This window comes from Mixophyes fleayi, chromosome 3 (assembly GCF_038048845.1).
Source record: "Mixophyes fleayi isolate aMixFle1 chromosome 3, aMixFle1.hap1, whole genome shotgun sequence".
In the NCBI taxonomy this organism is placed as follows: domain Eukaryota; kingdom Metazoa; phylum Chordata; class Amphibia; order Anura; family Limnodynastidae; genus Mixophyes; species Mixophyes fleayi.
The window spans coordinates 340,013,317-340,026,593 of record NC_134404.1 but is presented as its reverse complement, the minus strand read 5'-3'; the positions used below and the strand labels follow the sequence as shown (position 1 = coordinate 340,026,593).

At 44.3% G+C, this 13,277-nt stretch overlaps 1 protein-coding gene across 3 annotated transcripts in view; it reads left to right on the top strand.

The window, feature by feature from the left end:
* The window catches only part of BABAM2 (BRISC and BRCA1 A complex member 2), a 202,341-nt gene that overhangs the window by 40,612 nt on the left and 148,452 nt on the right, over window positions 1-13,277 (top strand). For all 3 annotated transcript variants that reach the window (XM_075204404.1, XM_075204403.1, XM_075204402.1), the window contains exon 6: window positions 8,153-8,227. In XM_075204404.1, coding sequence (XP_075060505.1) covers window positions 8,153-8,227 — 75 coding nt within the window. The remainder of the gene's footprint in view (window positions 1-8,152; window positions 8,228-13,277) is intronic.

Here is a 13,277-nt window from a genome sequence, read left to right as displayed (position 1 = left end):
TAGCGCAGTAATGTTGACCATGAAGGAATTCATTTGTCTCCAGTAGACGATGGCTATGTTGGATCTCACAATCTGTGAATGTGGGAACGTTTGCACGTACTAGTGAGCAGAGCCCTTCATACCGGTCTATGTCTGTGTATGATGCTTTATATCTCCCCATAATCTCTACACATTGACCAGCTGAGTTGTTCCTGTAGAGATAAGCAGTGCACATTCCAGCAACTGGAACTTTATATAGTGTTTCCTGGTACTACTATGTCTCCATTCTGGTATCTTTGTAGACTCTTTCATCTAGAAGGTAGCATGATATCACCTTGCGTTATTTTTGCTTCCCTTGTCTAGTAATTCAGATATTTTTGCACATCCTGTCCAGACATTCAATCAGTACATTATCTCTTCTCTGTCTTCCTGAAGATAGAATTAAACTGGACACCTGACCTTTTTCTTGTTGCGAGCTTCCTGGAAACTGTATGACCTGGAAGAGTGCCGACCAGCAGGAAGTGTTAAAATGGGGTGGAGATCCCATAACTGAGACCTGCCGCAATCTAAAAGAATCTTTGACTTCCAAATTTAATTTGTTTTAGGGAATTAAGGCTTTCTATGTAGGGTATATATGATGGGTATAGGAGCAAGGCTTCTCTGAGGATCAGACCTGGGGTGTCTGTGTGTTGGATTATTTGACAAATAAATCTACTTCTTTGTTAGTTTAATGTTTTTGTTTTTGTTAAATAAGCAGTCTGTCGGGATGCCTAGGTTAGAGAAAGCCATTGGTGGGGCAATGAGTCTACTAACATTTACCTCTCCTGAGAGGTATGAAGTGACCGGAGTGTGTCTCCCATTTTGTTTAAATAAGATTCTGTTGTTGGATTATCTAATTGTATTAGATTTTACAATCCCAGTTCGTAGAGTGGAACAAGGGCTTTGGCATCTGATTTGACTGCTCATATTTGCTTTGTCTCTAGACCCTATGCCTCTTACTGCTTTGTCCTGAGAGAATCCTCCCCGGTCCTGCAGAGAAGCAGTTGTAGTGACCCTTACATTGAATGCGCTTTCTATTAGCAGACATGGAGGGGGAGAGGATGTAGCACACCAGTTGGGAACCTCCTTTATGACATATATGACGTACCCGTTTACACAGGAGGAACTGGGATTCCCTTAACAGGAGATGTGTGTGTAGGAAGCCAGTTTTCTCGTTATTTGGGGGAATCTCCTCATACAGATTTTTACTAGCAAAAGAGACTGGAGAATACTTTGTTGTAGATTTGTCATTTTATCTTGGGGAAATCTCAGTGATAAAGGTGAGGTTTCTAGGGTGAACTCTAGAGATTTGTCTTCAAGGAGAACTGAATGATGTTGGATGCACTATTAGCATGGCGTCCACATATATAAAACAGCCGTCTGTGATCGGGGCAAATGAAAATAGTGTAGAACGATTTAAGTCAGAAACGTTTACACCGTATAACTTGGTTCAACCCTTTTACGCTTAGGACAAGCTTCATACAATCATCCAATTGCATTATGGGAAATAAATGGCCAGTCCAACCTTGTTCGAATGCTGGGGAATGGGCACTGTCTTAAAGGGGTCTGCAACCGTTTAGACAGGGTGTTCTCTGGTGTGGAAAACATATTCACAGTAGGTTTAAACTTGAGTAAACTCTACACAAACAACGATCTAATGGGATTTTTGTAATCGGATCTTTCCATGACCAGCGGCGGCTCCCAGTTAGAGCCCAGGGAGAGGTTGTCTCTTTTATACTGAATTTCAGCACTGGGATTTCAGGACTGCCCTTCTGCTCCTGAGAAAGTCCTGTCTGTTAATCTTGACACCCTCAGTGAATTTTTGGACCAAATAGGTCAAAACTGTCAAAATTTGGGAAGATGTGAGACTTTCAGGGGAACTAAAGACCCTTTGTGAGAAAGAGGCCCATCCGAGCTTTGCTGGTAGAGGTGGACCTGAAGACCCTTATCCCCCTAATGGGCCTTTTTGCTCTGCGGTACGGCGAGGAATGGTGCCCTGCCTCTTTAGGGAAGGGTCCAAAGATTCAAGCCCCCACATAGTCACTGCACTGCACAGGGTGATTGGAGCACACACCTCGGACTTCAATCAAATTAATCGTAGGGAGAATCACTATAGTTAGTGCACTAGTTACAGACCAATGTTGTTTGCCTGCTGCGGGCATCCTGGCTCTGTCTGCTATGTTCACAATTTCTGTGCCGATTATAGCAATCTTCATCATGCCGTCTAATGGCAGTCACAGCGAATGAGCTAATGGTGCTAGAGCAAGCATCCCATTATAGATGGTATGAGGGTTTTTGACTTCTTGCTTCTCCAAAAATAGAACCATTTGATGTTGTTTCCCTGGAACGGGTGGAGATATAACTTCTGTGACAGGATGGACCTCCTATGCCACCCTGTCGGCGTGTTGCTGTGGACTGGCTGGGCTTTCCTTGCCACCTTCCCCTTCTCTTTATCCCAAATTGCACCCTCTAACCACAGTAGAACGAACTTTTGCTGCTGCTACCACTAGGGACCTAGAACCGCGTCCTTCTGGGTAACTCTCCCTGCTAGGGTACCCTGCTGGACACTTGGCTGGTACACTTACCTCTTCCCTTCCGAACATTGGCCAGAGCTGCTGGTAACGGACAGAGTGTTGGTACTGGATGCAGGGTTCCAACCTCAAAACAGCCGGATAATGGATTAGATTTGGTCTAATCTGCAGGTCACAGGAAGTACAGCAGGTAAGTAGTCGTCAAAGCAGGATATTGAAGCAATGATGTTTTATTAGCTCAAGTGTCCTAATAAGGACAGTTACACACTAGTTTAAGGTACTAGGGATCTCCAGAAGTACAGATGGAATATAATACATGGTCAAACAGTCTGCTTTTTATACAGATTTACACAGATACCCTGGCAGGAGGTAATCCAGGCTCATGCCCCTCTAAACAATCCAGGTGCTTCATGCAGCCTGCACATAAATCAGCCTGGAGGGGTTTACCACCTTTTTACATTGCTGCTATTGGCACCACAGCACATCAGGATATAACATTTTCTCTAGTCTTGCTTTTAACGCAATTTAACTTGCAAAACTCATATGCTTGCTTGGGACTTCCTGTAGAAGAGCTACAAAACCCAAACGTGACATACTGTCTTCGAAATCAATACATTTCCATACAAAGCACATACCAATATAAAAAAAAATAAGTACATTTTCAATCATGTAACTTGGCACCTACACCACTAATTGAAATACATTTTTTCTACGTAATCCAGCCACAACTTCCCTCAGTGTTTTCTGCAGAACCTGACTCTAAAGAGTTTGATTGAGTTCATTTTTTTCTTCCTTAAAATTGTTTCCTTGTTTGTTAAAGTCTTCTTTTGGCTTTTATTTTATTAATCAAACACTTACTGAAAAGAGAGGCACATAGAGTCTGTAGCAACGGAAGTCATAGGGCCTGATTCAGTGTTGGCCTCAATTATTCCCCGAAATCGCAGACACAAATTACATTCATTAAAAAAAGCCTCAGTTATGACCATATGCAAAGCTGAAGATTCATGCAGGTCTACATCAGTTGCATATGCACCCTACTGACGTCAGACATACGTCACATACACTTGCGCTCATGTTTATAACCATTTGTTTGGTTTGCAAAACACATATTCACTATTAGGTATCAATAAAACCTCAAAACCCTCTCTAATACAGGAGAAATAACTCCCCGTCTCAGGTATGTGAAAAAGTAATTTTTTGCTGAAACCCCACACACAGGCATCATGTACGCATGTGCAACGGAGAAATAACCTATCATCGTCAGCGAAGCACTCGCAAGCAGCCAATCCCAAGAGGTTCGCAATTGCTGGCGACCGTCATCATCGCCTTTTGCACCTTGAACACTCGCAAATAATCCGGCTTGCTCATGGCTTATTGCTGAGTCTGGTCACAAACCTGCCCTTACCATACTTGGTCTACACTAGGACGCCCCTTCCCTCCTCGGTCCACCTGCATAGGCACTAGATATGCTCCACACACTGGCATCAGACACATAGGGCCTGATTCATCAAGGGACGTAAATGGCGATTTTGTGTGTATCATTCGCAAAATCACTCTTTTTACATGCCCAGAACAGCACCATTCACCACAGAACGCAGCCACGTTCAATTCATCTTCAAACGCAAAGGTGACTTACTACAGCCTACGAGGGAGCAGGGCAAGGAAGGGACGTTTGGCAGTAGCCAGTGTGCAGTAAGGGCGTGCCAAACTGGAACTGTAGCTCTTGCTCCAACTACAGGACTAGTCTAAGTGCCGAGTGATAGTGATGACGGCTGTGTATACAGCTAGAACATGTGTTTGCATTCAGGAGCAACTGTAAAAATGTATTTTATGTACAGTAGACATTAATAACATCCTGATAAATGTATTTCATGGACAAAAATAAATTAAAAAAACATTATTTTTTTAATGTTTTATCATATTATTAACAGGTGACATTTATTCAATATATCTGTGCGTTCTTTTGTGGGTGTATATTCCACATTGACGTATCCTAAACAGAGCGCACCTAGACCCGTATTCATCAACAGACGTAACTTCACATCCACTCCTTGTTCAATCCAGGAGTGCGCAGACCCGAATTACGTGCGTTGTAAAACAAGCGCACGTTGCGCTCAGTATGTGTGCCTGGAGGAATCGGGCCCATTGTGTCCTATATGTCATCGCTGAAGGAAAATTTGAGGTGCGCTTGAGCGGGTCATGTGATTGCAGACTCTGCTCACATGTACGCATGCATCATGTGCTCACGCCCAGTGTGCGTGTTACGTGTACGCACCTGACAGCTCTATCACTCCAGGGTAATATAAAATGCTGCACCGTCAGCCCCTCCCCGGGAGGGCTTGTTCCTGTACAAGTAGGGTCATAACTTAGGAGACCCAGACCGGGTATTAGACCAAGGAGGACAGGTCAGATGGACGTGCGGATGAGCACAGATCCATTTCAGGACACATACTGCAAAGATTGTGTGAGCGGAAACAACCTAAGCTCTGGGTTATGGTAATGCTAATTATTCTTTGGAGGTGGCTAGAAAGCAGGATTACAATCATTTGTGTCTGGAATGTTTCCTGCACATTTCTAAGCATTCTACATATTGTAATAGGAGAACAGTTAACAATAAATAAAGCTTCTCTATGTGTCACTTTCCTCACATCACTAATGCAGAAACCTACAAGACTTGCAGTGCACGAGGTAACCTGCAGGGGGAGCACACATGACTTCAGCCCTCCGTACATTAGATCGTCACAGATACTGACACATTACATTTCAGATTACCATTGGTAGTGTTATATTGGAGTCATTCACTTGTATATATAGCAATGGTTTGTAGGGGCTGATTTTGAGACTCACACTTATTCTGTCTATACTGCATCCTCTTACTATGTGAGTATTGTATATATACTGAGCTGTAGGAGAGGGCCAGACAGACAGGAAAAGTATTTAAACCATTACAGAAACTGATTTCTACCTATCTGGTAATTCATGTGTATCAGGAGTCAGACGTAAGTAACCCAGTTTAAGGAAGTTGACATAATATAGGGTATAACGCCCCCGATGCCACACCATCTAATGGCACACAAGAGTACAAGAGCTCACAAGTCTTGCAGAAGGACCCGTGAGTGCTAGTACCATTGACAACTCACATACTGGTGTAACGTTGTTCCTGTCTGACGTACATTTACACGTTTTTGTTTTTAGAAATAAATGTTCTCACTGACCCACAGAAGGCAACACTGATAAAAATGCTCTGTGAATGCACATCACCATACAAACGTGGACACCGCTTCATTTTTCGGGAATTTGTCATCTAGTTTTCATGTGCCAACAAATCATGAGCAACTCTTAGCTGTGAATCAGCCCTGAATATTCTGTAGTAATATTTACTGAACAGATTAAGTGAAGGTTTTGATCGAACATCTGTTGATTCCCTGGTGGGTCTGCTGGTAGATATAGTAAAATTATATTAGCCTTTAAAAGACAATTGTTAAGATTATTAGGAAAGATTTAAAGGGGCTCTAACCGCAAAATGTGTGCAGGAAAGAAATGAGCAAATACAGGTGTTGTGAAACTACAAGCCCCAGCATGCTTTGCCAGTACATTGCCATCCGAGAGCTGGCAAGGTATGCTGGGACTTGTAGTTTCACAAACACCTGGAGAGCCGCAGGTTGGCCAGGCCTGCGTTTGTAGCAGGTTCTGTTACAGAGTGTGCAGAAGACCTTGTACTCACAGACATTATTTTAAAGCATAAAACGTATTATACGCGATATGATGCTGAAAGGCTGACAAATTTCACCTTCTTTGTATTAATAATGACATTGCCTACAGCATTCAGAAGCATTAATAATACAATGGAGCTGTATGGCAGTGCTCACTGAGCGCTTGTCAGGACGCGGTTGTCCATTCTGAGTACTGCGGGGAAGCTGTGAGATGTGTCCTTAATCACATGATCAATGCTCTGTGAATGTGAGGACAGTAAGGAGGTTGTGCATGGACTTTATCTAGCGTTTCACAACTGTATTGCAGTGCCTTTTATGGTAAGGGAGTACTCAACCTCCAAGAGTACTTTTTGGGTGAATTATGGAACATAAGGATTACATTTTGATGGGCTGTGGGAACTTGGGGTGGTAATTATTTATGTCACTGAAAGCTTCAAAGTAACTATGAGTTCCAGAACACTGCTGCAATATTCTTGGGATAAGTATGGGGCAATAAGGAGAGGGGAGTATGGAATAGGGGAGGGGGGTATGGAATGAGGGGAGGGGGCTATGGAATAGGGGGGGGGGGGTATGGAATAGGGATGGGGGGTATGGAATGAGGGGAGGGGGCTATGGAATGAGGGGAGGCAGCTATGGATTGAGGGGAGGGGGCTATAAATTGAGGGGAGGGGTGAATGGAACGAGGGGAGGGGTGAATAGAATGAGGGGAGGGGAGTATGGAAAAAGGGGAGGGGGTATGGAATAGTCTTGGGGTGTGTTGGGGACTCTCAGGAGTAAGGGTGAGCTGGCCTTTGTTCTCAGCACCCGTGACATTACTAAGTATAAGGTAGTCAGTAGTCTGTTGGTCTAATTGATGAGCGCAGCCCTGTTTCCAGCTTATGGTGTCTTGTCTTTATCTTGGGAGTTCCCAGCAAGGATGTGGAATAGAAAAAGATACGGTACTCTATGCAAATAGAGGAAGATGTGATAATGTCACAAACAATAATTACAACAATGGCGAAGAGGAAATGGCTAGTGTAATAAATTACCCTGGCCTATATGAGGATACACTTTCTCCTGGGATTTTCCCAAAACGTTCATCTTCTGTAGAAAGGAAATTATTTCCTTGTCTGATACATTGTAATTTACTGTACTGTGACATGTGCTGCAATGCATGCTGGGAGTTCTCATTGCCCTCAGCTGCGTAATCATTGCAGGAAAACTACACTATGGGGCTGATGCAGAACGGCTGGCAAAATTACTCTACAAAAAGGGAATGGAAAAATAGAGTATTGCTGCCCAGCACAAAAGTACAGCCTGAGAGTCCTTAGGCTACAGCATCTTCCACGTGAGGCCCCTCTGCCACCTTCCAATCTCAGGGTCTTATTGCAGTGATATTGCTGTGCAATCATTGTAGCAGGTTCTGGACAGGTGATGGGTTGGATCTCTGGATTCCCCCCAGTAATGCTTCATATAAACAGCCGCACGTGGAGAACTCTCTCAGTTGCAGGAACAGGAACAAGTGACCCATGGATGTTACCACGAGTAGCAGTCCTAGTATGGCTGTAGTCTCTTATTCTCACTGCCACTAAACAGGGCCCCTACCCCCAGCAAGTGCTCACCACGAGCCCCTAGAGATTCCCAACCAGGGTGTATATATAACACTGAACAGTCAGTGACTGCCTGCCCTACAATAATGACTTGCCATGTTGCTTCTTCTTTACCAAGCAGAGCCATAATAGCAGGTACATTTTACTTCAATACAGTAGCTAGGTCTCTTGCAGGCCTATGGGGGGCTGATAACACAGAATCATTTGTATTACCTGTATGTTTCTCTAATACTTCATGGACTGTTTGGTAGTTTATGTTGGTGATTTGTTTATCTTAGAACTATTGGTTCTTGTTTTGCAGACAGGCGAGTTCTCTGCCCGATTCCTCTTAAAGCTTCCAGTGGATTTCAGTGATATTCCCATCTATCTGCTGAAGGTAAAATCTATAATATGATGTATATGTCCGTCTGCTGTTTACATTGACCCATAACTAACCATTCCAAAATTAATCCACACCCTGATCCGCTGAAACCATATTCAGTTCCTGCTAGGCCACACCCCACTCTGATAGGACACCCCCCCACTCTGTTAGGACACCCCCCCCCACTCTGTTAGGACATCCCCTCCCCCACTCTAATAGGACACCCCCCCCACTCTGATAGGACACACACCTCACTCTGATAGGACGCACACCACACTCTGATAGGACGCACACCTCACTCTGATAGGACACCCCCCCCCCACTCTGATAGGACACCCCCCCCCCACTCTGATAGGATGCCCCCCCCCCACTCTGATAGGACACACATCTCACTCTGATAGGACACCCCCCCCCCACTCTGATAGGACGCACACCTCACTCTGATAGGACACACACCTCACTCTGATAGGACACCCACCTCACTCTGATAGGACGCACATCTCACTCTGATAGGACACCCCCCCCCCCACTCTGATAGGACACCCACCTCACTCTGATAGGACGCACACCTCACTTTGATAGGACACACACCTCACTCTGATAGGACGCCCCCCCCCCAACTCTGATAGGACACACACCTCACTCTGATAGGACACCCCCCCTCACTCTGATAGGACGCACACCTCACTCTGATAGGACACACACCTCACTCTGATAGGTCACACACCTCACTCTGATAGGACACCCCCCCACTCTGATAGGACACCCCCCCCCCACTCTGATAGGACGCACTCTGATAGGACACCCCCCCCCCCCATTCTGATAGGACGCACACCTCACTCTGATAGGACACACACCTCACTCTGATAGGACGCCCCCCCCCCCCCACTCTGATAGGACACACAGCTCACTCTGATAGGACACCCCCCCCCCACTCTGATAGGACACACAGCTCACTCTGATAGGACACCCCCCCCCCACTCTGATAGGATGCACACCTCACTCTGATAGGACGCCCCCCCCCCCCCCCCACTCTGATAGGATGCACACCTCACTCTGATAGGACACCCCCCCACTCTGATAGGACACCCCCCCTCCCCCACTCTGATAGGACACACACCTCACTCTGATAGGACACACACCTCACTCTGATAGGACGCACACCTCACTCTGATAGGACTCGCCCTATTGATTTCTCACAATCGGGATTTCCGTAAGATGTAGCTAGACAGAGCTGGTCATTCTGGAAGTATGTTTTCAGTATGTTCTAGTGAGATTCTCCTTATAAATTAATGGGGACTATATTATTCTCTGCTTATATATAGGTTAATCTGTAATCCTTCCACACGTATAAAACATCAAACCATTGTTTCTTACTTTGTTGTATTAAAGGGGTTGTCCACTTTCAGGCAGCCCCCTATGTATATCGTTCTCCGGGAGCTCACGGTATTACCTGTATTGTGAGCCAGCTTATTTCTTCCATCGCCTGGAACCAATTACCCTGCAGCCGTCGTAGCGCTTCTGTAGAGCTTTGTTGAAGTGCTACGGACGAACCACGTTCTATTATCCTGCCGGGCACATGATTGACTAAGAAGGGGGTGCAAAATGAATGCCCCCCTTTATTTTGGGATCGCTCTGTCTTGCTGCCGTCTGATAGTGGGAGATCTTTCTGGGGTCTGCTAACATGTATAATGTGCAATTATTACTTCATTACGTGAATATAATAGAATTCACTTCTCTATTATTCTATTAGTCTGTTTGGTAATGACAACTCTGTCAGAAGCCTAAATAAGTTTTTTGCTTGCCTCATTCTTCGGCACTGTACAGGGCTACCTGAGCAGCTTCCTGGGAGGACAGTGGAGCGTGGAAGATTTAGCATTTTTCAGCAGTTTTCTGCATTCCGTTTTGAACATCTCTTGTGTTATTAAAATGATAACATTGTGTGTGATCAGCAGTGGGTGCTGGGGATATTATCAAGTAATTGTAAAAAGCACATGTGGGAGGCACTATAATGACCCATGTATATATCTATTTTTGGTATTAGTGTGAAGTCTGAAAAGACTGTGGACCAATGTCTGACATAGCACAGTGTCTGAAGCCCCCATAAGAGGGCTACTTAAAATATACAGGGAATCTTTTACATGGGATTTCTTTTGTACCTTGTGCTGACTCCTCTTTGCAGGACTTTGTGATTTGTAGGTTTATCTGAGGCATCTATCTATCTATCTATTAGAGATGCTCAGGCTCGGTTCCTTGGAAACCAAACACACCCGAACTTAGGGGATCCGAGTACCGAGCCGATTCGGCTTGGTACTGTCGCGCGCCCTTTGTATTGAAACGAGGCAAAACGTAATTTTACGTCGTCGGATCTCGGTTCTCGCGAGTTTTGAATTCCTTTTAAAGATCCAACGTCACGGAGGGGGGGAGGGAGGTCGGACCCCCATTTATCTTTTCTGCCACTGCTGTGTGCCATTGTGTCCTAGATGTGCTAGGAACTGCCGTGTGTTTGTGTCATTGCTCTGTCGCTTACCATCCAGCCAGGTCGCTGCAGTATTTGTCCGAAAGTGTATGAAAATAATATTGTGACCGTGAGGTAGTCAAAATTGACTGCAAATGACTTGAAATTATGTGATTTTAGCATATTTTAGGATTTTTTCTAAAAAATCCAAAACCAAAACACACGGGCGGTTTTACCGAAACTATCTATCTATCTATCTCCCTAATGCGCTTGTCGCTCCCCCCTCGCCTGCCACTCCACGCCAACACACAGTAGATTAAAGTTAACTCGTCCTTAATTTAACATCCGGATGCCCACACCAATGTTTAAGTTTTTTGGAATATCAGCTCCACTTGTTTCTTTTTAAACGGTCACGTCAATCTTTGTCTTTGATTTTGTCTTCAGTAAAAGAATACAGAATGGAGGCATGAACGAGCGCTACTAAGGGGGAAGGTGGAGGAGACTGTCACACCTTCGCCCTTCACCATCCCTGTCTCTCCTACTCACTTATCCTCAAGCGCCCGTCCAAGGATTACTCATTTGTCTGTCTTCAGCCTTTGCCATGGAAATACGTTAAGATTAAGACCTTAGTACATTTTCTTTCATGTTAGCACTTCTGCCTCACAGCACGTGATGAGTTTGTTTCCCGACCATGACCTTATCTGTGTGGAGTTTGTATGATTTATCCCAAAATGCCATCAAAACCTAATTTAATAAGAAGTATTGTAAACCAAACCATTCCCAGTAAACATGTAGCATTATAAAAACTACACCTGTCTGGCAATTCTTCAAGAACACAAAGACAGGACGTTATTAAATGTGATTTAATGACCATGACCTTATCTGTGTGGAGTTTGTATGTTCTTCCCGTGTTTGCGTGGTTTCCTCCGGGTGCTCCGGTTACCTTCCAAAACATACTAGTAGGTTAATTGGCTGCTATCAAATTGATCTTAGTCACTCTGTGTGTGTGTGTGTGTGTGTGTGTGTGTGTGTGTGTATGTTAGGGAATATAGACTGTAAGCTCCAATGGGGGCAGTGACTGATGTGAGTGAGTTCTCTGTACAGCGCTGCGGAATTAATGGTGAAATATAAATGATGATGATATATACGCATTGGATAACCCACTGTACATATTGGCCTCCTGCTTACTATACATTTCCGGATGTTTGCAGTATTTCTCCTGCTCTCCCACCCACCATAATCCCTGAACCATTGATACCCCCCCATTATTTTGCTAATCATCAGGTAACTGTTTCCACACTGTTCTTCATGGCCACAGAAGCTGTTATCTGTCATATCCGTCAGCTCTGAACAGTAAATCAGATTACGTGGTAACTAGATCTTAAGTCATCATATGACATTTACACAATGCTGTCAGATCAGTGTTGGTTACTTGTGACCCAGAAAGTTATGCAGAGACAATGTACGTTCTATTGTGTACGAATCCTCATTCCAATATGATTCTTCCGTACACAACTTTTGTTAGTGTTTCAGCTGTGTCAGAGTGATACAGATGCTCTCACACTGGCCACGGAAACCACCAGGAAACTGGATTCAGTGCAAAACCTTTGTCTTTTTTTTTTAAATAGAAAGTTTATTCCAGTTCAAGGCAATAATACAAACATAATAATAAGATAGGTACAATTCTACCCTAACCCTTGATCCAGTTCTTACAGCCTTATCTTATTACAACCATATAATTATGAGAATGAATATGCATCAACACCAAATTGTAGGATTCATTAATCTCCCTAGGTTACCCTATTACCACCCTCTACACAGCTAACACAAGACAACAACCCTCTGACCAACATTGCTGTGTGACTGATCACACAGCCCACTCAATACTTTTACCTTTGCATTCTAGCTGGTCCAGTGTACAATATGATGTAGCACGTGCCCTTGTGTTTAAAACTCCTATTGTCCCATAGACTGTAAGCTTGCGAGCAGGGTTCTCTTACTTCTCTGTCTGTCTGTATTACCCAGTATTGTCTTATTAATGTTTGTTCCCACTTGTAATGCGCTACGGAATTTGCTGGTGCTATATAAATAAATGATGATAATGATTCATTGTTAGTAAGGGTTAAGCTGGGTGCTCACTACAAGTCTTTCACCCGATTATCGTGCCAATCGCACGATAAATGACCGTAAGGTCCAATATCACATTAGTGTGTACGCTCCCGCGACCTTGTTTTATTGTAGCAAAGCTCATTGTATCGTTGATCTGATTTTATAAACGGACAAAAAATCTCTATAGAATGATATCGGGAAAATTCTGCAGTGTGTACACACTCAGGACCGGCAGTGTCCATAGATCTCTATGCAGTGTGTACACACTCAGGACCGGCAGTGTCCATAGATCTCTATGCAGTGTGTACACACTCAGGACCGGCAGTGTCCATAGATCTCTATGCAGTGTGTACACACTCAGGACCGGCAGTGTCCATAGATCTCTATGCAGTGTGCAGAGTCACCATCTTTTCCGCCCATGGATATGACAGATAAGGAGCACAGATCTGAAGGTAAATCGTGTAAAACGTGTATAGGGCCATTAAAGAGAGCAAAGCA